Here is a 26931-nt window from a genome sequence, read left to right on the forward strand (position 1 = left end):
GCCTCATGCACAGAGGAAGACTTATTTAAAGCTACAGATAATGTGTTTGCTATTGCCCGTTTTTGGTCTAAAATTATTTAGCTGCTTGTGCTTCCTCTATTTTATCAGTTTTATACTTATTTAAGCAATGCTTTTGACACAAAATAAATAAATAAACCCATGAGTATAGCAATGAAAGTCTAAAGGGATGAGATACTGGGCCCCAGTAATGATAGTCTCTGAACTATTACATTTATTTATTTATTTATTTATTTATTTAACAATATGTGTCCCAATTTTCTCCCAATATGGGATCCAAAACAGCTTGGGTATAAAGACAAAATTCAGCTTTCAAACCCTCCTATTAATGATCAAGAAGCTTTAAAGCAATTAAGTAAGCCACCCGATTAAAACCAGAGCTAACAGATCTGCAGAGAGACATACAGCACTCACACGTGCTAGCAATTTTCTTCTCTTTGTTGCTGCATTTTAAATATTTTAAAATTGTCTTAAACATGCAGTGTTTTAGTTAGATAATATTTTTAAAAAGTGTGTTTAATGATAATTTATCTTGATCTATGTTGTGAGCTTTGAGGTCATGACAGTCACAGTATGCATAAAAAGTAAAAGGGAATGTGTTGTCAAAGGCTTTCATGACTGGAATCAAGCCTGATCATTGGGTTGCTGTGAGTTTTCCAGACTGTATGGCAATGTTCCAGAAGCATTCTCTCCTGATGTTTTACCCACATCTATGGCAGGCATCCTCAGAGGTTGTGAGGTCTGTTGGAAACTAGGCAAGTGAAGTTTATATATCTGCAGAATGTCCAGGGTGGGAGAATGCCGGAATGAATAGAAAGTTTTGCATCTTCTTTCCACTAGAGATATTAATGGTATAAACAAAGTCTAGGTCTCCAATCCCAGTTCAACATAGAAACATGTGAACCTATACTTAATTCAGTGGCAGTATAGTCAGTCATGCCTTCAGAAAAGGCCATTCACAAGATTCATACAGGATCATACTACAAGACAACAATCTTTTTCATCTTTTCGATTTCAGGTGATGACAGGAATATTGAAGAAGTTTATGTGGCTGGAAAGCTGGTGGTTCCATTTTCAAGTTCTGTATAAAATGAATCCCATTTTTTTCTCAAAAAATGCTCTGTTGGTAATTCTGTAGCTTGAAAGAAGTTGGTGAAAAATGCGGTGCCTTGTTGTGATGCTATGCTCACTGCTTAGTTTGTTTCTGATTTTCAGGAAAAAGATTGCAGATCTCATCAGTACTATGCCAAAAATGTTTCTAATTTGTACAAGAAAGCGAAGTAACAGTGTCTAAAGTAAAAGAAGAAAGTGCTGTGCAAAGAATGTATAGATACAATACACAGGGTATGCATTTCTCTCCTTGAGCTTTACTTAATGATGTTTCTGCCACAACATTTTGGAAAATTTATTTCATAGTTATGAATCTACTGAGGATTACAAGACCTGACGGAGATCCAAAGCACTTTTGTGTTGTGTGAGTGTTGTTGATGTCCTCACCCCTTCCTTATTTGACCCTTACCTGCATAGAGGTTATGTGATACCCCAGTGGTACTGCAGTCCTTTGATTACCTATCACTGCTGATAAATATGGCTTCAGTATTGTTGTTAGTAAAAGTGAGAGCTTTTGGATGACAACAGCAAGTACTCAGGGATTATTAGGGGAGGGGGAAAACAGGAAAACCAGATAATATACAGCAGTGATGTAGTATTATCCCAGTCCTTTTAACAATTTCTTGCACTTTGATAACATTTGTTTCATTCCTCCTTGGAAGTTGAAAGGCCAGTGTAGAAATCATATTCTGTTAGAAGACTTCTCTTTAACAAGCATGGCTAACTGTGAATTTAAGCACTGCCATATTCTTAGCAATGCTTGTGAATGTAAATGTTGCTTCAATAAACATTCACAGCACAAAATACATTCATACAGGGCTGAGTTTCAACATGGCTTTCAATCTAAGTAATTGCTTCATTCTAATCTAGAGCAGTAGACCAAGGCTGGTTATGAGGCCAGCGGGGAGAAATCTTTCCCAAACAGCAAATTTTTATGTATCATTAAAAGGCAGCAAGTGGTCAGCTATTTACAATACCATTGCTCCCATGGGAGTTTGAGAATAGTATTTTAGGCATAAAATATTTTGGGCTATTTCTGATGCAGTTTCAAGACACACTGCATAGCCTAGGACCAATTTAATGAGCTCTTACAATCGAAAAACTGTTGTGAACAAGATATGTTTACTTGAGCAGTAGTACCCTTAAAAAATAAATTTAGCTGCAAAACTGTGTTGTTTTACTAGTGTTCATCTGAATCAAGTTTGAAGGACCAAATTAGATACCACTTCACCCTAGTGTTTAACCCTTTGCTACTTTTCTGCTTTGCAAACTCTTTCCCCAGTGCTTCTTTTCCTTTCTTTTTTGGGAGTTTTAAGTACTTCCTTTCTTTAATTTAAACACACAGAAGGAAAGCAGCTGGAGAGGGAAAGATTTGGAGCATGCAAGCAACCAGAAAATGTTTTAGCTTGCTGCTTTGAATTGTCTCTCTGGAAATAGCCTTTTTTAGATTCAAGAGTCTCAGGATAATGATGTCTGCATTTGCATGCAGCATCTAATTGAGTGCAAGAGCTGTGCTTTCGGAAATAATTAAGAAGCATGCTAATTGATTTTACTTGCCCTTTACAACTCATTCTGATAGTTACCATAGTTCTTTGTGCAGAGGGGACCCAATTTATAGCAAAAAGAGAAGGCCCAATTTTCTTCTATTTAAAACTGAACCAGTGCTGTGGGTGCAAATGTATTTCTTCTAGTATTAAAAATGTAAAACATTGTATAAAACTCAGTTATTTTATGCTATTAGATTTTTTTTAAAAAAGAACAAGTTGGAAACATATTTTTAAAATAAAGTTGGAATGTGAAATACTTGTTGATAGAGCTGGAATTTTGAGCTACAGAAATGCCATACTGATTCCAGATCTAATTAAACCCTTAGATATTATAATCTTTTAAGAAATAGTTGGTTGTGATGCAGAAATTTAAACACACTTGGTTAGGTTTCATGCCAACAGCTGGCTGAACTGATCTCTTTGTTAAAGGTGTCTCTACCTGGTTTTCAGGTTTCCACCTTTTCACTTCATTTAGTGTAGAACCTTGATTCTCTGTGTAGCATTTTTATGGGGGTGGAGGGGATGCCATGGGGAGGAAGGGCAGAGAAATCTTAGTTTATCCCAGATTTATATACATAAATTTGGACACAACATGCTAGCGTGACACTCTGAAGCTCTGGCAGAGTCGTCATACACTGCATTATATGGTCAGTGTAGACTCATGTAATGCAGTTTGAACTGCATTGTGGGCATCTATGTTGAGCGTATAATGCAGTTCAAACTGCATTATTTTGTAGTGTAGCCTCAACTCCCCCAAGAAGCATTCTGTCTTTCATTCCGTAAGATCATAGCTGAGCATGCAATGTTATAAGAATTCCTCTGGGGAAAAGCCTTCCTTTCCCTCCTGGAGTAGCCATGTTTCTCAGAACTTGGACAAATATTTTCTGGAACTAAACACCCTGAATCATGGGGAAGAAGAGTAATGTGTCAGGAATTATAGGAAGAACCTTATTTAGAATGGTACAATTTCATCTTCACTGTTATGGAGAGAGATGTACCTCCTGCTTTCTCCTCCATTTACATCTTTGCTCTTCAGTCTAAAGTGCAATTTATTTTAAATTGTTGTGGTGCATAGCAAATAGGCATATCAGCAATGAATGTCCATCGTTCAAAGTTTATCTCAGCCTTACATTATATTTGATATCAAGGACTTCATCAGACATATTACAGAAAGCTTGGAGAGGATGGGGACAGGGATGATCTTCTTAACAAAGCATATAATCCGCTTCCATTTTAAAAGACATTGTTTACAAATCCCATCTGACGCTTTATGTTCTCTAGCCTTCTCCCATTCTGTTCTGCATTTTGAACCATCACACTAGCAAGCGCAGTCAGCACCCACTCCACATTCTTCTTCTTTTTAATCAGGGAAAACTTTGAAATCCAGCACTATTTTATCCCCTTTTGTCACAATCAGCTCTTCCCATGCCTTGTTGCCCTGGATTAGTGCAGTACTATTTTAACCCCTTTTGTCACGATCTGCTCTCCCATGCCTTGCTGCCTTGGATTAGTCCAGTGCTATTTTAACTCCTTTTGTCACAATCACTTCTTCCCAAATCTTGCTGCCCTGGAGTAGTCCAGCACTGTTTGAATCCCTTATACCATGTTCTGCCCTTCCTTACTATGGAGCAAATAGGAGGCATCATTCTTAAGGCCAACACCTTTCCTCTCCATGGGCCTCACCTGCTCGTCCTCCAAATGCCCTTACTCTTGAAGAGACAAGAGGCATCTTTCTAAAAGCTGACAAGCCTTCTCTGTGCTCCTCTTCTCACCTCCCAATTGCATTACTCTCAATTGCAGAAGTCCAACATGTTTGAAAGCCAACATTACTATGAAGGAGAAATAACTGGAAAAACAAAGTGGTGATATCTTGAAATTTTAATATTTCTAATGATTTAATTAATTTTAACAATTACCCTGCCAGGCTCATGAAGCAGGATTTTGGGAGAGAAATATCAATTCTTGCTAGGAGTCTGCCCGTAGGAATGTCCATTGTTCCACATCACTGAACCAAAATGACATGGGGGAATCTAACAGATCCCATCCCATGTGTTTCCCTCCTCCTTTTCCTGTTTAAATACACTTGGGCTACATTTCAGGGATAAGAGGCAGTGGATGACAACCGGAAGTAGTTTTACATCATGGGGAGAGTCCTGTGGCACTTCATCCCTGAAATGTCTTAGAAGTGTGTGGAAATGGGGGAGGACTTGTGTCTGATGAGGTCCCAAGAGAAAAAAAAGGTGATGCCTGTAGGTTTTTAATAGTAAAAGATGAGATTCTAAGAAAATAATATATGAAAGGAACAATTAAAAGATAACAAATGTTGTTTTCCTGTCAAATGGGAAATCAGCCTTTTGGATGGGAGAAAAGGGTGAGTTCAGGTGGTAGTTTTTGTAATGGGGGGATGTCAGATAGTGCTATTTTTTGTCTTTCTGCTTACTTTTATCTTGCTGTGTTTTGTGGTGGTGTTAGATGTATTCTATATTTTCATAAATGAATGTGTTTACATATTTAATATACGTGATAAAAGTATTTTAAAAGCCCAACTCAGCAGGCATCTTTAGACAGAATATCACATTTTAATTTCAGTTTACCCCTCTCACTGTACAATGAAAATGAGAATAATGCTATTGTCCTAGCTGTTTCATTGTAATATTTGGGAAAAATCTCTGTATTGTTATTGGGTACTACAGCCACACTTCAGGGAGTACAAATGTACAAGTCTAAGGCTAGGGATGTCAATAATATTTGAAGATTTGAGGAGGGAAATGAGAAAAGGGCTTCTCAATAAAGACTCAGTGTACAGTGGCCTGAATCAACTTCCCCTCTTCCCTCCTCAAATAATCCCCCCATGAGATTTTTTTTTAATTGAATACTTTTTGAAGACCTCTAGAAGTGGGGAGGAAATGTATTGAATTATTTATTCTGTCTTGTGGGAATAAATAATTTAACACAGCACACCCCAGCTTGGATAGAGCATCTTTGTAAGGATGCCTTAGAGCAGTGGTTCTCAACTTGGGGTCCCCAGATGTTTTTGGCCTTCAACTCCCAGAAATCCTAACAGCTGGTAAACTGGCTGGGATTTCTGGGAGTTGTAGGCCAAAACACCTGGGGGGCCCAGGTTGAGAACCTCTGCATTAGAACCTTTCCCGTTTTTGATAGACACTTTTAGAATAACTACTCTTAGGCCATTCATAATTTTGTAGGCAAGGCAGAAGACACTGACATTATTAGTCACAAGACACAGTCAAGAGAATTGTACTGATGTAGCCAAGGATCTGTCACTAAACACCTCAAATGGGGACCAAAGCCTTAGAAAATATAAATGATTTAAACTCTTGCTTTATCCACCACTTTCATTGTCAGAAATGTTAATATTGGATGTGTATCCCCATTTTCATCCTTGCAACTTACATTCAATGTCAACATGTAATTCAGACCAAAAAAAGAAAAAAGGAAAATTATGGAAATATAGCTTATTGAAAAAGATTCAATGTGCACTTTGTGGAAATGAGCACTTTTAAAATATATAAATGGAGTTGATTTGATATGTGTTTATCCTGCTGTGCTACCTTTTCACCTTATCTTTGAATAATGAATAATGTTTTACACACTCATATGAATGATTCCTATATGGCAAAGAGAATTCTGCACTTTAAAAATGATGCCATGACTTACTGTCCATGGTCTGTTGTATTTGCGAACAGGTGGCTTAGGAAACTTAGAGAAGGGGCTGCACTTTACTTGCTTTTACCAAATACTTTTCTAGTGCACTGAGCCTACATATTTTTTTGCTGCTGCTTACCAAGATGAAATATAAAAATATGGCATTCTGTATTGCTTTTGCAGATTGATATTCTACAGTTACTGGTCCATAACTGTATTCCCAGTATTCCCTGCCCTGTATTCAGCAGAACTATGTGTTTGTGATTGTGGGCAGTATTACTACAATCATAAATGTTCCCCTCCCTAACCCATTTCAATAGCCAGCAGCTCCATCAAGCAATAGTGAATGGGGTGTGGTAGGATGCCATTTCCAGCTCTTCTTTCCAGTGAGTGAGGCTGTGTCCATCAGCAGCAAGACTCCTGTAGCAATTCCTCATTGAGATTCACTTGCTGGTGAGAGGAGACTGGAAAAGTTATCTTCATCACTAGATGAACAGATCTCTATCACATAGTCAGCTGGCTGTTAAGATAAGTTTTGGATGGGTCAGGAGATGCTACATGGTTATGCATTCACAACACAGTAAGCCAGTTGTTCTCAACCTGTGGTTCCCCAGATGGTTTGGTCTTCAACTCTCAGAAATCCTAATAGCTGGTAAACTGGTTGGGATTTCTGGGAGTTGTAAGCGAAAACACCTGGGGACCCACAGGTTGAGAACCACTGCAATAAAGAATGCAAGGAAATAACAATAGTCTTTCAGTCTCTTGATTTACAACAAAAATGTAACTCACCAGTTTGTGGAAAAATAACTGAAACTGTCAAAGGAAACAGGTGAAATATAATGTATTAACCCAGATTCAGCTGCAATATTTATTTAATTCAGACTACAACACCTAGATATTCATTAAGGTTCATATGTGCCATGTGCCCAGAGCTGGAAAGTCAGGATGAATGTTTTCCCACCAACAGAAACTTGCCTGGAATAAGAGTGCAATATGAATGCTACCATTTTTTTTTCTTCCCAGGGACACTAGCCATGTTGATTTTGTGCAATTTCCCCTTCACATATATTGGTTTCCAGCATGAAGGAATCTCACTTAATTAGTATTAACCCAGCTTGCCTATTTTTTTTCCTGTTAGTAGGATATTTTGACTGGCTTTGGAACCAGTGGTGGGGAAAAACAATACCAAGAGCATGGTGATTTTAACTTTTTATGAATTCAAATCAACTCATGTATACATGCAAACTGTGTTTTGTTTGTGCTGCTAATAGATTTGGAAGACTGCTGGGATCTTGATGTTGCTAGCCCTAGGGAATGAAGCATTTTGGGCCATTCTCATCATGATGTGCTGCAATTAATGCTGATGTGAAAAGTGCTTTGATTTCATTTTATAAAAGGGAAAAGTCACTTTCAAAAAGCACCTTCAAATAATCTTGCCCGGACTCAATTTTCTTCTGATTTCATACTTTCAAGATGGGAAATGCACCTGGAATAGTGACTTTATCTCTGTGTACCAACTGCAATGTTGTCATTTATGTTAAATGAACACCATTTTGCTGATTAAATAAAATGAAGAGATAATGTTTACATTAGTTAGCATCTGACTGTTTCATTGGGGAAAGATAAGACACTAACTCATTGATTGAGTAAGGAAAGCAAAAATTAAAGGATGAACCTTTGGAAGATTCTAGTATTTGTCATGATATTAATGGATGCATTTAGTAGTTTGGATTTCTCTATTATTTTGGTAGAGGAGAGATCCTAGACATTCTGGAACTGGGAAAGTACCTGAATGTATAGTTGCCTTATATCATCTTATCTCAGAAATCTTGGCCACTCCTAAACCATCCATCAAATTTATAAAGTGTGGATCATATGCGGGATTCTGAATGCTTCATTTCAGATGGAATGATACTTCAAAAATGTTGGCAATATGTATCTTCAAGGTCTGGAAGCTCTGACATGAAACAGCCCAAATGTACGAGAATCTTCAGAGTTCAGCATTTAACTTTGAAAAAAATTACGTGTGCTCTTTTTTATGCAGAAGATACGTTCTACGCAGAAAACAAAATGTTGTTCCTTACACAGAAAATATGTTTTGTTCATTTTTTGTAGTAAATCTAGAAATGTGAATAGACTCTGATAACTGTAATTTTCAAATAACTTTCTTCATCAAGGAGAGAAATGGTAAAATTATGTTTTCCTCCAAGAATGAAATTTGAATCTCTAAGATCCAGAAACTCTTAATGGCTAGGAGTTCCACTCTTTGCATAGCTGCTTGCTGCTTTGAGCATTCTTGAAGGACATCTGAAAACTGGTTACTGTGCAAATAAGGCTATGCTGCTTTTGAGAGTACCATCTCCTAACAAATTTTTCAGTGGGAATTTCTTGCATTCCTGGACCATCAGTTGTCCCGCCATTGTCCTCAGGTGTTATTCTACCTTATTTTCATCAAAAGATGTAAACTCTAGAGTGGAGAAAACAATAGGAGTTTTTGTAGACATCAAATCCAAATATTAGTTTCACTGCTAAAATTTCAGTATGGAAATCAGTATTTCAGACCATTACTTGAAAACCTTACTGTGTTCAAATGGGTAGAAGTGAAGCAATTTTTAATCTATTGGTTGATTTCTAGGTTTTGATTCTTATGTGTTTAGAAAAAAGAATAACAATGTGACTTATTCCCACATAGATTAGGCTGATGGAATTTTAAAAAATGGGAGAAGTACTATGTGTGAACTCAGTTCTGTTAGTGAAAATACTTAGTCTGAGCCCTGTGCTCATTAAAATTCTGAATTCTACCTGATATAAGTAAGTCCTGAGCTGCTGTTTACACTCAAATCTACTAGGGCATGGTCTGAATATTCTGCCATTGCAGGGTGACACCCACCATTTCCTTGCTCAGCCCATGGCTTCTATTAAGAAAACAAAATGGATATTCAAAATTAGAAGCTTGCCTGTGATCAAGTGCAATTGCAGAATGAAATTATATCAAACTCTGAATATATTGGATCTTTGTCAGTCTTGGCAGGGAAATGGATTTTCACATTGTAGCACAGTGATCAAAATTTCCAAATTTGCATTTCAATTAAATGCTGTACCATTCAATTCAATTTCACTCAGCTATTTTTCTACAGGAATTATTTTAAGATACTACTTTTAACCAAACTATCACTCAGTATTTTTCTATGTTGTTTGAACAAAGTTGGGGTACAGGCACTTGGAAGACTCACCGATTAAGCAAACAAGATTACATGGAAACACATTAAGCTTTTCCCCTTCAGACTGACACTAAAGTGTGTGCAACTTGATTGGATCATGCCCTAGCAAAATAAAAATGTATAATTTATGAAGATTTGATTGAATGTGTCATTTTCTGATAGAACTTGATTCATTCCATCCATTGACCGGAAAGTATAACCCACAGTGAACCCTGAGATTAATATTATTTAATCAGTATGAACCAAAGTGTTAAGTGTTTTGTAACAGCAGCAACCACTGGACAAGTCAGATATTGAGATGTTTCCATTTGTTTGTCTGAAGGTCACATGAAATTCCACAAATTAAAGTAAAGGTTACAAAATCAAGAACTAATTAGTTGTATGCCATTCAGCAAATACTGGTGCTATATTGAAGTTACCTTCTACACTTTGTTCAACATTGGAAGGACTTTGACCAAATGAATTATGTGGTCTGGTACAAGGTTTTCCAACATCACACCAGTAAAATTGTCTAATATCTGGACACAGACATGGAGGTAAGAGAAGCGAAGGCTAAACATTAGCATGGTCTGGAGATCCATGGAGTTCCGACCCCGGCTGCTAATCGAACTGGAAGAAAAGCAGCCTTGGGCTCACTTTGCAAATGAATGAATCTTTATTTATAGACCATCCTATCTCCCTAAAGGGACTCAGGGCGGCTGACAACAAAATACAGTGACAAACATTCAATGCCAATATTAATATATAAACAAATCAAAAACAACTCCATAAAATTATAAAACAACTCAAGTAAACCAGATGTGACACAATTCACACAATTACAAACATATTGAGTCCTTAAAATCTTATTAAAATATCTAAAATTAGGCTAAAATTGTTGGGGGGGGGGTGGAATGGTGAATCACAGGTTAATAGGGTGGATATTAGCAGCTTAATTCTCCTCTCCGTAAGCTAAATTGCATAGATAAGTTTTAATAGCTTTTTTAAAGGAGAGGAGGGAAGAGGCCATTTTTACTTCTTTAAGGAGGAAGTTCCAGAGGTGGGGAGCAGTCACAGAGAAGGTCCTCTCTCTCATTCCCACCAGCGGCACTTGGTGTGTTAGAATCAGATATTGTGAAATTTTCAGGAGTCAAGCAAGGAGGCAAACGAGTACTATTAAAACAGCAACAGGGGTGGGGTGTGCTGGGTAGGTAATCCAACAAAATTGGGAAGTAAATGTAAATACGATGATATTATGAAAATAATTACATACAAATTAAGAAAATTCTAAACTCAAACCACCTAAATCAATAAGTAAACAATGTAACTTAAGCACATGCTGTGTACAACTAATGACATTATGAAATTGAATGTAATATATACAATATTCCAAAGGCAACAGGCGATTATCGTAAAGTAAATTTAGTGTTAATATGAGGTTTAAAGTCAATAATACAAACAAAAGTTATCAAAAATATTGTCCAATAGACATCAAACCAGTATGCTGAGATGTTGGACAAACTTTACTAAAAAGCTGCACTTGTAATACAGGGGTTGAATAAACTTGACTAATGTAAAGGTGTAATGGTCATGAGCTTATAAATTGCAAAACCAAACCTTTTATCAAGTCTTCAAAACATATATCCTTTAGCAATTAAAATGTTACACAGACTAAAGTATCACAAAAAACTATAACTATAATAGATAAGAGCTTGAACAAATTTTGCTGAAAAGCTGTAGAACTAATTTACTATCTCCAGAACTATGAAACCGTTTTTAAAAATCATCATTGGGAATGAAGAACAGGTAATATTTTCCAATAATTACTCATAGCACTGTCCAAACTCCAAGAAACTAAGCTGTACAGGAATTACACACAATGAAAGAACTGCAATATCAAAGAAGTATAATCAACAGCATTCTTAAAAACCAAGAGGAGAATGTGGATTTTTCTCTCTGGTCACACACACACAGAGACTTTATTGGCATACAACAAAAATTGCATATATCACAGGTATATACAACAAGAGGAAGTCACAGATTAAAAAAAATACTTAAAAGTTACTAATCACAAGTATAAAATTTGCAATAGCCTCACAAAACAATGCATTAGAATTGTTCAGAAGATATGGAATATTATAACACCCTTACCATTGAGAACACTGTGAAAAATGGTATTCTTGTATTTCATCCGTATATTATCATATTTGAGGCAAACAAAGAATGATGCAGTGTGTTGTCGAAGGCTTTCAGGGCTGGAATCACTGGGTTGCTGTGAGTTTTCTGGTCCATGCAGCCTGTAAAACTCAGCAACCCAACGATAACGTGTTTCAACAGAGACCAAGTCACAAGAACAAAACCTTTTAGATCAAACCTTTAACTCTGGTGCCCCTGTCATGAATACTTTTTGAACTTTAAAAATGTTCTTTGATCCGTTTTAATTGGGACAGAGTACATCATCATCATAATAACAATAACAACAACAACAACAATAATACTTTATAATCTGCCCTATCTCCTGGGGGGGGGGGGGGGGTCGACATCAGGCACTTTCAGAGAAACAAGCAGACACACAGACCTCAGTACTGGTTTTATAATAGCTACATTGATTACATAGACAAAAGGGAAATGTCACATTTACTCATTGTTCACTCACATACATTCAACATTCATACTCACCATCTCTTCTCCATTCAGGCCTGCTGCTGGGAGACGAGAGGCAGCTGGACAGAACTGCATCCCTGTAGATCTGGCACACTGTCAAAAATGAAGAGGGTCTTCTTATCTAAAGCTTTTGGTTATCCATTATTTGGTTGTTTAGATAACCTTTGTCATTCAGCTCAGACCTGAAAGAGCCCCATCAATTCTGGAACAGATATGTTGTTTAACTTCTTTCATTTAAAAAGCTATTGTTATTGACTACATAAACATGTGTTGTTTGCACTCAGAGTTTTCAGTTGTCACCAGCATCTTTCTTGTCATAATTCATAAAATTCTTCACCACCTTTGTTTTTCATAATGTAGTTTTCCAGGTTCCATTTTTAGGATGGCATCTTCAGCCTTGCCAGACATTAATAGGTCCCAGCCAGATCCCAAACATACACTCCATTCAATTCATTCATCACACCCCAAAGAGTAGGATGAGGACTAGTGTTTTGCAATTATAGAAAGGCTGATTGCAAACGAACATTTGAAGGAATTTCTTGATGGTAAGAGTGGATTGGCAGTGGAACCAATTATCCTGAGATGAAGTAAGATCTTTTTCTCTGGACGTCTTCAAAAAGAGACTGGATGCTAGCCTGTTAGGGATGCTATGACTGGCTTCTTGAAATGAATGGATAGGACCCAATGGTCTATCTATGGAGTCTTTTTAGAGCACTGCTTCTTAAACTGTGGGTCCCAATCTCAAATGGGGTCCTCTTAGCTCAATGTTGACTTCACACAAAAAATTGGCAATAGTAAAAGTTTACACAAATCTCCACAAAAAGTAAAACCAGACTATTTAGCAAGCCTTGCAAATGTTGATTTATTATCATTAAATGTTTGATTTTTATAGCTATTTTTCCTACATATCCTGAGATATATAGGCCCCAGTGGCACAGCAGGTTAAACTGCTGAGCTGCTAAACTTGCTGACCAAAAGTTTGGCAGTTCGAAAAGGGGAGCAGGGTGAGCCCCAGCTTCTGCCAACCTAGCAGTTCGAAAACATGCAAATGTAAGTAGATCAATAGGTACCACTCAGCTGGGAAGATAAAGGCGCGCCATGCAGTTATGCTGGCTACATGAGCTTGGGGATGTCTACAGACAATGCTGTCTTTTCAGCTTATAAATGGAGATGAGCACCACCCCCCAGAGTCAGACATGACTAGACTTAATGTCAGGGGAAAACCTTAGCCTTTACCTATCCTGGGATCATGTAAAAGTTCTCAGATGGTTGCAAGTGAAAAAAGTTTAAGAACCCATGCTTTATAACACTATGATTCCAGGATTCTATGTAAAGATGGTCAAGTAACCACTACATACAAAAGAAGTGTGACTAGCAGTATAAGAAGGCATTGCTTCACTGATTCCTCTCTTTTTTTTAAAGTTATTTTCCAGAATGCACTTTTCCTAAAACAAAGAGGGAAGGATCTTCTCTAATTTTATTACATGGTGTTTTCCAGAAACAAAGCAACTATTTGTCAATGAAGCACAGTTATTTTATTTATTGCATGATCCTGGTGATGGTAGAGGAAACTGAAAGAGATTTCAGGAAGCTGACACTTCTGTTATGTGGCAAGAACAGTTAAGTTACTTAGCATTTTTTCTATGGGTGTGACCTGTCCACTCTGAACAAAAAAAATATAATCAAAGGTGTGGTTTTTTAAAGAAACTATGACCAGAATCTTGTGTCACCATTTCATACTATGTAGCACTATAACTATGGTGCTTTGTAGTGGATTCTAGCCAACCCCCCCCCCCCTCACCCTACTTGTGTACGTAGCCACTGAGATTGATGGTGGTCCATTTACATCATTCAAGAATCAGTTAATGGGCATTTCCATCTACTCTGTGAGTGAGTTCTGGTGCTACTTACAGAAAAAGGACCCCTGTTGCAAATCCCTCTTGTGCAGGAGATTGTTTTGAGGTGGCTGCTTCTCTATCAGCAGAAGAACAGATCTCTGTCAATTTAAGTGGCTGCTTACTGGTAAGTGAAGTTTATGGATCGTCCACTGTCCCTGAAAATAGTGGCTATGCAGAGAGTGTAAATAAGTAACAGTTATTAATATAAACTGCAGGTTACATATTTATAACTGGCCAAAAGACTTCTAGCTCATGCACATTGTCCAGAGAATATTCAAAAAGCACTTGAGATACATGTTTCCCAACTCCTTTGAACAAATGAATATTGCACAGGTGTTATGAATAACTTTTCATTAACTTTAAAGCATAGGTTCTTTTTATTCCAATTTTCCAGTAAGAGAAAGGGTATTACACAAAGAATGACATTAGACACAGATTTTATGTAACTACATTGAATTCACAAATAACCTACAGTTAATGTATTGTCTAAGGCTTTCATGGCGGGAATAACTGGGATGCTGTAAGTCTTCTGGGCTGTATGGCCATGTTCCAGAAACATTCTCTCCTGACGTTTCGCCGACATCTATGGTAGGCATTCCCAGAGGTTGTGAGGTCTGTTGGAAACTGGAAAGCGAGGTTTATATATCTGTGGAATATCCAGGGTGGGAGAAAGAACTCTTGTTTGGTTGAGGCAAGTGTGAATGTTGCAATTGGCCACCTTGATTTGCATTTAATGACCTTACAGCTCCAAAGCCTGGCTGGTTGCTGCCTGGGGGATACTTTGTTGGGAGGTGTTAGCCAATATTTTTGAGCCAGTGTTAGCTGTATTTTTCTGAGCCCAATTGAAGAAAAATGGGACACAAGTCGCAATATTTCTACTATTGCATTGCTTTATTAGGAGTGGAAACCAAAGAGGAGCAGTATCAGAATGCCTTTAGGACCAAGTTAAAAGATCACACAACAGGAATCTCACCAAATGACATTTTCAAACAGCAACCTAGCCATCAGAAGAAAGTGACAGCTGCTGGCCTCCCTTGAAATCTGCTTGTTTACAAACTCCTTATGAATTAAGATTTTTCACATGGTAGAAATAAGGGACTCAGATTGCATTAGTGTCACACCAGTCCCCTTGGGAAAGAAATGCTGCAATCTTGCTCTTTGTTGTCAGAGTCCTAAGCAATCAGCTACAAGGAAGCAGGAGAGACACTGCCCTTTTGATGTATTCAGAGCAAAGGCATTTTTGGAGATTTATTTATTGTGTAATTCAATTTGGGGCTTGGAAGGCAGCTCATATGCTAAAGAAAAGACTGACAGGAATAAGCCAGATGTCCTCATGGACAAAAATCAAAATAGCCAGTTCAAGCACAGATAAAGAATAAGTAATTGTAATCTTACAAGATTTGATTTATTTATCTGACTGGCATTATGTTGTATGGCAAACATCCAACTTTGATCTAGTCATTAGGGTAGAGGTAAATAATACACAGCTTCCTAGATGTGATTGGACTACAACTCCCATCTGCTTATTACACCAACAAGAGTTGTAATCCATCAACATCTGAAGGGTCACATTTCCACTCTCTGGCATTAACAGTTACAGACAGGTCTGCTTATTTATTACAGCTCATTGCTATCTTGGAATCTGCTTATCACAAAATGTGTACATCTAAAAAAAGATTTTAAAATGAATTTCTAGTTCTCCAGAAATATATGACTGTAATCAAAAACCGCCTAAGTGCACTGAAACTGCACTGAAACAGTGGCAGACACCATTCCCTGTAAACATGGAAGCAATCTCTACGAAAGGCAAAAAAGCAAGATTTCCAGGTGTAGGAATATTGCAGTTTTGAGCTGAATATGCAGATCTGGGTTTGTTCCCAGGCTCTAGATGTTTGTTCCTGATTGGTTGATTCCTTAAAAGAAGGTGTCACTTGAGTAAAAGACAAAAAGTTGGTTTGTGTGCCAGAAACTTCATGAAATGTGTGGAGGGCACATTTTCTCTGTCCAGGACAAAGTTGTGCCCCCCCTAGTCAATGTTGTACATCTTTTCAAAAGAAGAGCATTCAGGAACACCCACGTATAACCCAGGAACAGCACCCATTGTTTGATGCCACAAGTACACAACCAAATCTGTCTGGACAGATGGCCAGGCTTTAAAAAGTGTCAATAATGACAAAGTTCTGCTCCTGGCTTGAAAGCATGTTGTCCTGTTTGATTGTGCAGTGCTGACTTGGGCAGAAGTAGTCCTACCCTGTAAACTTTGTTTGTGTGACAAATACTTAATGAAATGTCTGGAGGGCACAGTTTCACTGGCCAGAACAAAGAACAGAACTTTTGCCGTGATTTGATGTAGTGATGCTCTGCATATCCACATCTAGACAATTTTTAAGAAAAATGCTGAAGTTTCTGGTGGAAGTCCCGCATCGGCCATCTTGGGAGACTCTATATCTAGCAACAAAGCATCAAGTCTGGACAATGGAGGCAAACATCCCAAGACCAACAGGTCTGTAGGTGGATCTCTTCTGAAGTCTCAGGATTTTTTGCCCCTATTGAAAACCCGTGATTTAGTGCTATCTGGAAGCGCCCTCAGTGTTCAATTTTGGTTAAAGTTAACAAAAGACGTAGGTGAAGCTTCATATCCATCAGAGTCGTGATTTTCTCTCCTGAGGCATTCAGAGATCAGGACATTCAAATTGTTACATTGCTGTAAAAACATGTAATGTTAAATAGGGAAGTAGCTGTCAGTGATAGACTTGGCAAAGCAGAAGGTAGTCAGAAAAGTGAAAGACCACATTACAGATGGATTGATGCAATAAAGGAAAGCCCTGAGCAGGACTGTTGGTTACTGCATCTCGCATTCATAGAGTCAACATAAATCAAAGTTCATATGATGACACGTAACAACTACAACGGCAACAAGAACACCATAACTGTCATCTCAGAGCAAGATTAAGTCATGGAAATGTAACACTACCAGACTGTATTTCATAAACCAGATGGCAGTGATAATGTCATTACTCAGCATATTCAAGCCTGTTTTTTTTTTTTTTTTGGTAATACCGGTTGTGTAATAAACAGTAAGGCAGAGTTAGGTTTTGTAGCATGCAGTCCTTGAATTTGGCTCTTTCTTAATGTAAGTCAGATTGTGTTGCCTTCTTCTCCCACCTCCTGCCCTACTGAACATTTCCCTTCCTTTATTTAGATCCGGTCCTTTTGCCTCTTCTTCTGCCTTACATAACCAACTTGCTGAATTGTTCTTTTCTAAGAGGTTATTTTTCTGTGCTGTTCTAACCATGCTGTCTTGAATTCTCTATTTGAGAAATCTTCCTTTCCCAGGGGACTATCACAGTTACAGGCAATTTAGGAATAATGGAATTGGAAAAGTCCACAAGGGCCGCCCGCCCAAACCTCTTGCCATGTAGGAACACACAATCAAAGCACAATCCAGCCTCTACTAACAAACTTCCAGAGAATAAGACTCCACCATGAATGTTAAACAATCACAAACACCTAACTTTAGGTTATTCATTCATAACTACCAAATAGAATTTCAAACATTATTATTTATTTTTTAAAATAATGAACATCATCAGCAACAAAAGGAGAATAGGCTCTTCCTATCTTTCCATGACAGTGGTTCCCAACCTTTTTTTGACCAGAGCCCACTTGACCAGGGATCACTTTGACCAGGGTCCATTTGGCCAGGGCCCACTTTGACCAGGGATCACTTGAACAGGGACCACTTGACTGGGGACCACTTTGACCAGGGATCATTTGACCGGGGACAACTTGACCGGGGATCACTTTGACCAGGGATCACTCTCCAACGTTGGTACTGAAAGGGATAGGCCGGTTAGCTCAGTGGAAAAGGTTCAGAAATAAATCAAAAATATATAAATAAATAAATAGGAAGGAGGTCTGTGGATTGGATTTTCATCTTGCAGCCCACTGTTGGGCCATGGCCCACAGGTTGAAAACTCCTGCTCTATGGACATTATCACATGAAGTTTGGAAGCCATGTTGGAGACTTCACAAATGAAAAAAATTAGCCATCACATGACATCACCATAAACTCACTGCAAACCAATCTTCAAGTCATGTTGAAGCAGTAGGTTTTGAAAATGGGAAAACCTCATTTTAGAATTGCTCAACACACATGCAACCAGTCTTCCAGTGATTTCAGCCATGTGGTAGAGTGAAGCTGTTTCTGCAGCAATGTTAGGGACAGTGACATGAGCTGTGGATGTGTTGTGAGCATTTTCCTTCTTCCACTGCTCCAAGTCTGCTCCAGATATGCTGTCATTGTCACTTCCAGTAGGCAGAGAAGAACTCTGGCTCCAAAGTCAAAAGTTTCTCCTTTCTCCCTGACTGCTTAAAAATAAATAAAATAACTACACAGTTCTATGGATGTGTCTTATCAGTGATACTAATTTTCTCTTAATCAAATGTTACCTTTTCTTGCAAAGCAAACGTGTTTTGCAAAATTACGCATTCATGCATGGTTTTGCATTGCTAAAAAAGGGTTCATAGTAATTAAAACACACACACACACCTTGAAGAATAAACACAACAGGAAAAGAATGGATAGTCTTTCAGTATTTTGAAGACCTGGAAGGACAAAGGTGTGCAGTTCAAATCTAAGAACTCTGCAATTATTATAGGAAAAATAAAAATAAAAACAGGCATGTATGATGATGGGGAATGTACAAATTGGTGGTTAATACACATTGGTTCTTTCTCCCACTCTCATGGACATCCCGCAGGTATATATACTCCACTTGCTCCTCTCAAGATGCCAGCCACAGATGCAGGTGAAATGTCAGGAGAAAATGCTGTTAAAACATAGCAATACAGAGCAAAAACTACCCAACACCCTAGTGATTCAGATCGTGAAAGCCTTTGATAATACATGGGAGGAATAATGTCCCTGCAACTGTGGTAAACTAAATGCACTTTTAGCTCTCTCAAAGAGCTTTAAGAAACAGAGCCAGATAGAATGGATCATCCAGTTCTTCATGTTTCTTGGAATGATGCTGTCACATTTTGCACTTGGGCAGGAAAATGGCTGCCAACAGGAGCTTAATGGAAGTACAGCTGCCGAGGTGGCCTTGAGAATAGACTCTTTCCCTGGGGGAACAAGCTTCATCTGAATGGCCAGCATTATGCCAACATTTGGCAAGGAGATTTCCCTACAAGCAACACGAGGGAGGATGGCTACAAAGGAACTGCACCTAAAGGACCTCCAACAGGGACTGGTTGAGTAAAGAAAGGTGGATCCTATGTGTGCCATAATCCCTACTGCTATAGGTATCGATGTGCAGCTCAAAGCCAAAATACTCCTGACAGCTCTGCTTCAAACCTGAGATTCCGCTGTGCAGCTGATACTCTGCCTGACTACCTACAGTGACAAAGGCGACAGCTGTGAAGGACTAAGAAAACTTACCAAGGCCTTAAAGAAAAGAGTGCAACTCCGGCAAAAATGGCATCTCACCAAAAATGAAAAAATTAAATAGAAATATTGAGTACGTTAAAAAAAAGAAAAGAAACAGAGCTAGGCAGGCATATTCTAACCTCAAGCAGGATGGGTTTGAAACGACAAAACCCACTTTAGGAGCCTCATTGATAATATCCTATAAATTAGTACCTTTCTTATAATTTTGAGATGCTTCTGTTGTTAAATTTTTAATGTATTACAGTATTATTTCTGAGAGGCTTTTTGTTTGTTCAAGACAAAAAGATGAACAGCTACATGATTTCTTTTGATTGGTGGCACTAGGAGCTATCCAGTTTTTTTTCTTTTTGGAATCCATCATTTTGGGCTCATGTAGCTTGAATGTGATATTTACTGAGAAAGTGTGATATTTACTGATTTTTCTGAAGTTTTGATAACAAGACAGTTTAGTTTCTCTATTCAACTTTAGTATCTGTGATCTTCTTTTTTGTAATCGCATCAGAAGCGAACTGAGGGTACAGTTGTAATGTATTTAAAAAACACAAAGTTTAAATATTGGCATTATACTAAATGTCCTTTGACCAGCAGCCGGCCATGTGGAGGGCCTCTGGTGTTGCTACAAGAAGCTCCTCCTTTGTGCATGTGGTAGGACTCAGGTTGCATTGTAATAGGTGGTCTGTGGTTTGCTCTTCTCCACACTTGCATGTAGTGGACTCCACTTTGTCGTCCCATTTCTTAAGGTTGGCTCTGCATCTCATGGTGCCAGAGCCCAGTCTGTTCAGCATCTTCCAAGTTGCTCAGTCTTCTGTGTGCCCATGTTAACACAGTACTTTAAAACTCACTTACAGAGTATATAGTTGGGAATGATTTGTGCCCCTTCGAACTCTTTGTGACTTAGGATAATCCTAAGGCAAACTATCTGATGGGGGAGGGGTGGCAAGATCTCAGACTTCCTTGACTTCCTCTGAGGCCAAGAGACTGACTTGCCTGAGATGGGTTTCCAAGACTGAGCAGGAATTCAACTCCTGATCTCCAGATTTGTAATAGAGTATACCACTTTGGCTCTCAGCAGGGAATGAAAACACCAGTGTGACTAAACAATATAAAACCGGTTCTTGAAAAGAAGAGAAATTCAACATCAGATTTATCATAACTCTCTTCCTGCAGAAGATGGCAGTCTTCCCTCCATTTTAACTCCATGGACAAATGCAATACTTTAATAGTACAATGTAAAAAGTGCTTAGCTTTTGAAAAGCATTTAAGTCAAGTTCAGTATTTATGATCATTCTGATCTATACAACACTTTTAGGAAAAGAATATTGATAGCTTCCCCACACAAAGGCATGCCCACACCTCAGCAACTAACCTTTACTTTTTATTGAAAAAATGTTATTAGGTATAATAATGACATAATAATAATAATAATAATAGCATTTCATAACTGTACCGTTTTCTGCATTATACAGGGTTAGTCAAAATGAATAGGCCAATAAGAAAATTAATTGTAGCCGAATTGGCCTATTCATTTTGACTAACCCTGTATATTTCTGCCACTTCTGTGATTGTTCATTTGCATTTTGATTCTGTAGCCCACTTGTCAATGGATGTCCAGAATCAGCAGCATCCACTGCAGTCCTTTTTATCCTGGGTGTCGATCAAGCCAGTATAGATTTCTTTTGGTTTGCTTCTCCATAGTGCTAATGGGTTAGGTGCTCTTAGTTCTACTCCTCAGCTGAACCCTTTCTGACTTAGTTGGTCCTGCTGGTAGTTACACTACCACCAGCACAGTTCTCAGCATCCTTGGAGCAGTTAAGCCCCCCACCACGACAAGGTGGCACCCATCGGGGGGTTAAAGGAATTAAGGCCAGGATTGAAAAATCAGCTGATGACGTAAAATGCAAACTGTGCAAGGAAGCTGATGAAACCATTTCAGCTGCTGCAAGAAAATCGCACAGACAGATTACGAACAGAGGCACAACTCTGTGGCCCAAATGATTCATTTGAACTTATGTCACAAGTACCACCTGCCAGTAGTAAAGAACTGGTGGGATCCTAAACCTGCAAAGGTAGTGGAAAATGAACATACCAAAATACTGTGGGACTTTTGAATCCAAACTGACAAGATTTTGGAACACAACACACCAGACATCACTATTGTGGAAAAGAAAAAGGTTCGGATTATTGATGTCACCATACCAGGTGACAGTCGCATTGAGGAAAAACAACAGGAAAAACTCAGCCGTTATCAGGACCTCAAAATTGAACAGCAAATGCTCGGGCATGAACCAGTATAGGTGGTCCCAGTGGTAATCGGCACATTTAGAAAAATAAACATTGACAAAATCACAATCTGTCAACTGCAAAAGGCCACCTTACTTGGATCTGCGCACATCATTAGAAAATACATCACACAGTCCTAGATGCTTGGGAAGTGTTCGACTTGTGATTTTGTGATATGAAATCCAGCATATAGATCTCATTTGCTGTGACATACTATGTTTTTGTGTCAGTAAAATAATAATAATAATAATAATAATAATAATAATAATATACTTTATTTATATTCCGCTCTATCTCTCCGAGGGGACTCAGGGCGGACTACTGAACACATATACAGCAAACATTCAATGCCGTTATACAATTAACAAGGACAGACAATACATAAACAGTATGTATGTTTTGTATGGTATGTAGAGGTTGACTGTTTTAGTTTATATTTTTCTTGGGTGGGAATAAATCAACATTGATAAAAACATTAACAAGAAAATCCCTTCAATAAAACTACAGAACGTATATGCATTTTCCTTAGGAATTTGTAAAATTATTTTTTTTCTATAGTTAACTTTTCCAGACTCTGATTTTAATATATTTCAAATCTAGAAAAAAAAGTAATACTGATACTCAGAAGTGAAAGACAAAGCAATCAGTCCTATGGAATACTTTTCAAGCCCCATCATTTTCTTAACTAAACATTTTATTTTTAACATTTTAGCCACAGAGGTGCTATATTATGGTCCCCAGAATTCTGACAGCGAATTTGCATTTTATGCAAATAATTATCATTATTCATAATATGAATTCTGATGCAAATTTAATCATTGTTTTTTTGGGTACTACTGACAGTGATCAGGCATTCAGACAATGTGGCCAGTCCAGTGAAGTTGATGGTGGAGGATCATCACTTCAATGCTGGTGGTCTTTGGTTCTTCAAGAATGCTGATATTTGTCTGCCTGTCTTCCCAAGAGATTTGCAGGATTTCTTTGGAGGCAACGTTGATGGAATTATTCCAGAAGTTGAAACTAAAAAGCTAAGGACTGAAAGAAATAAAGGAGGAATATGCACTTTCTCATGAATTTGAAGGACAGCAATCTTTTGAAAAGGCAAAACATTTCCAGCATACACAGAAAGGCCTGCTACCATGGAACCCAGAAAGCCTATTAAAGTTATCCCACTCATTTGAGGTGTTTATAGCATGATCTGAACCAAAATCTGTAATTTTTACAATATTTTCCAAAAGACTGTAAACCAAATGTTGCCATGTTTAATTGTTTCTAGATGTTGCACACACTGAGCTAGCTCCAGGTGACTTTTCTGCCTGTTTACCAGAAATCCATAATATATTAGAATTTAGGTTTTCCTCGATATTTCTTTGTCCTTGCCTGAGGGAAACTGAGAAAACGAAATCTAAATATGAATAGATATGAAAAACTTTGGCACAGAAATGTGCCATCAAAACTACTCTTTTGTGAATGCTCAAGGGGAAACGGAGAGACCAAATTAAAGACAAACAGCCTTACTAATGGGCTCCACCATGCACATATCTCAAAAAGTATCAGTGAATAAAATCAAGCAGCCTGTGGAAATAGGCACAAAAAGTTGCCATCCAAATGCATTCCAGTATGATTTCAGCATTTCCAAGCATTCACCAGGCTAGATACAAATTTATCCTTTTAATGTCCAAAATGCATGTATTATTGTTCTTACTTAGAACCTGAAAAAATACTGGGTAGGAACTATAGCATTCTGCAGAAGGTCTGAAGCAGATGGTCTGTAGCCTAAAGCTTTACTTGTTTCAGTGAATGATTTGAACCTGAGGGTTGTAATGAAATGATGTGGAGGAAACTGCATACAATCTATTGGGTTGCCTTTGGACACAATTCTCTAATTCTAGGCATGTGTTGTAATTTCCATATATTTGAAAACAAAGCACTGAAGACCTCTCTCTGTAAGAACATGGAGATAGGCATCTTTATTTTGATTATTAGTCACTCTCCATCAGACTGATGGACTGATTCTGCTGACTTTCAAGGATTCTTTCAAGACTGTGTATAAATTCTTAACTTTTCAACAAGACAGGGAGATCTGTGGGGAAGGAAAAATTGAGTAGTAGTTATAGTGGAATTTTCTCCTTCTTAGACTCAGTGAACATAGCCTCCTTCTTTTCTTTGTTTCCCATTACTATATTCTTTCAATGGGGTAGGTAGACAAATTAAACTTAAACTTAACATCCTGGTGCCACCAGGTAGCCAGATAAGGCTAGAGGTTTGGATACAATCTAATGAATGAGATTACTCAGAAATCTTTGCCTATTTATTCATGCCTTGGTGACATTTGGCATTCTCTGGTATTCTCTGATAGGACTTCAGACACAATCTCCTACAACCACGTGATATCTGTCAACTGTGGAAACATCTTCTGATAACCAAGGCAGAAACCTCAAACAACTTGTCTAGAAATCCTGCCATCTTTAGATCATTTAGGGCATGATTGTCACCACGATCCTTAGAACATATTGCACCTTATAGTAAGATGATTACACAAGGGAAATCTGCCAAAGACATGTTGTTGTTATACTTATTTATACCTTGCTTTTTCTTTCCACAATGAGAATTTCAACTTCTCAGTAGACTTCTGGGATAAATAGTAAAACTGGTTGACATGGAGAGCATGCTGCTTTCTTTCCATGGTCTTGTGAGAACATCACAAGAACCAAAATGGTTCATGCCTCCATCCACTGTTGATATACACTCCATCACTAGAACTTTGAAGTCTCATTGCTGTACCTCAACCTCCTTATATATGTAGGGCTAGCAGCTTGAGTATTTTCTGAAGTAATGGACAAAAATCCTCAAATGTGAAAGGGTGCATTGCTTTGCCTAGAGGCAGTCGCCTTCTCCTCAGTGGATTTTTCCATCCCCTTTGTACAAAGTGGGGTGGGGTGAAAGAGAAGTCCCTTCATTGGGAAGTGCCTCTTCTGTTTTTATCTGTGAGCACTTTAAATGAATGAAGTGGAACATTTGCAAACTTGATCTGGTCCTATCAGGAGAGAAGAGGAGAGATCCTAACAAGAAGCAATTTGGTATCTATCTCTTGAACAAGTGCCCTCCAATGTACAACTGGAGCAGTGGTCCTTATTCTGTGGTATCTATCTTGTACTTTTTTAATCTCTTAAATGCCACCAATCTCAGAAAGGAAAAGGGGATGGCATATTCATGAACCTTCCTGCTCCTCCTCTGACTCTGGAAACCTTCATCCATAGTTTGCTATCAAGTCTGAAGCCATTTAATCCAAGAGTAAAATTCTGGATGAAGTGTTTGTTCTCAGCAATAACAGGATGAGCGGGGAGAAGGGATGCTGAATCCCCCCATAGTCACAGATTCCTGAAGCAGATTAGCCACAAAAACAGTCCCACTTTAAGAGGCATTATAGACTGGAAAGAACTTGCTGGAAGCTTCAGAAGGAGTTGGACACACCTTGGATTTGTTTAGTCTTGATCAAGAGGTTAGAATGAAGGAGTTCCTATTTGTAGCCTAAATTATCAGGTTATATGACCAGTGTCAAGGCCAGACTGTCATCACAAATCATACCACTGACAAATGTATGAGTCCCACATTAGAACATGGTTATCTTTAATTCAATTGCAAATATTTATATCCCACCCTACGGGTATCACCGGATCTTGGGACAATTGGTTTACAAGTTCAAAGCAGTTGAAGCCATATACATTCTTTTAAAAACCCATTAGATTGAAAATAGTAAGCAATAGGCCCTTTTATTGGTTGTGGAGAGGGCAAGCTCACAATACCTTCCTACATCATAGGAAAAAAATACCCAGTTATGCTAGAAAGTCATTTATCATGTCTTTCATTTCAGTCTAGCATTTATCCATTGAGCTTGCTTCTATATGGGGATATTGTGCACCTCCTTAAAAACTGGGGTTCTAATGGCCAATTCTACCTTCTCCCAGTCATCAGGTTGGGCAGGTATGCTTCCGTTAATAAAACCTATAACAAGGAAGTTCCTTTGTACAATGTATTTTTATTGCTTCCTGGTCCTTTTTGTCATTTACTCCATCTAGATGCATGGGCATTGAGAGGATGAAGGAGTGCTGGAAAAACACATCAGCTCAGTCATGTAGCAGCATACATGCAGTAAAAAATGCAGTAAAACTTGAGCTAGCAAAGTGGGATTCTAATTGACCCAACTCAACTATAGCTTTGCATGGTAAAAAAGGCAGAATTCTTACAGAACATGTTTGAACAGCAAAACGGAGGCAAGAAAAAGAAAGGTTTACCTCAACAGGCCCAACACCATGTCAAAAAAAAAAAATCATTATTGCTTACATTTGGCCACCTGAATGGAATCATACAAATTGAGGCTGGTGAAAGAAACAAAATTTATCTAGGCTACATCCCTAGATGCATTTTGCAAAAGGCTTTCAAATGGTCTCTAAAAGTTTTACAAATGGTGTTTACTTGGTTTACACAGGCATATTTATAGTTTTAAACAAAGTTAAAACTGTTGAACTGTTCCATCTTTGTTTTGTTTTGAAGCTAGCAATCTATTCATATTCTTCCCTGTTATTTCTGTCCTAGTGCCAATTTTTCTGTTAAATAAGTATTGCCCAGGAACAAATTGACTTCATTAACTGAGGCACATCTGTGCTATTAGTCATCTGGCTATATCTAAGGCCTTTTTATACCCCACTTCACCTGTTGCAAGCTTTCCTGGGCTTCATTTCCAAAGCCTATGAATGTTAATGGGTATTTGGGAGGCAAAAACAAAAAAGACTCCCAGGATTTGTGGTACTGGGACCCTCTTAAGTTAATATGGTCCAGGGCCCATTTGGCCTCCTGGACAGATTTCCCCAAGTCAGTGTTAATGTTTTCAATATAAAAACAATTCATCTTGCAAACCTTCATCACCACAGTGTCTACCAGGAAAGGTTTCATCTGCAAATTTCCCATCAGTCAGAAATCACAGCAGTAAACAATACACATTACAGGGTTGTGAGTTTTCCGGGGCTGTATGGACAGCATTTTTTAAATTTTAACCATTACATTTGGCCCTGCCACAGGTTTTTAAATGCGTTGTG

At 38.1% G+C, this 26931-nt stretch overlaps 1 protein-coding gene across 2 annotated transcripts in view; it reads left to right on the forward strand.

Annotated features, from left to right (window-relative positions):
- GDA (guanine deaminase) overlaps positions 1 to 7933 on the forward strand; it is a 61374-nt gene extending 53441 nt beyond the window's left edge. For both annotated transcript variants that reach the window (XM_060762201.2, XM_060762202.2), the window contains one exon: positions 1037 to 7933. In XM_060762201.2, the coding sequence (XP_060618184.2) occupies positions 1037 to 1107 (71 nt within the window). In that variant the 3' untranslated portion in view covers positions 1108 to 7933. The remainder of the gene's footprint in view (positions 1 to 1036) is intronic.
- The last annotated feature ends 18998 nt before the right edge of the window (positions 7934 to 26931 follow it).

The sequence above is a fragment of the Anolis sagrei genome, chromosome 2 (genome assembly GCF_037176765.1).
Source record: "Anolis sagrei isolate rAnoSag1 chromosome 2, rAnoSag1.mat, whole genome shotgun sequence".
In the NCBI taxonomy this organism is placed as follows: Eukaryota; Metazoa; Chordata; class Lepidosauria; order Squamata; family Dactyloidae; genus Anolis; species Anolis sagrei.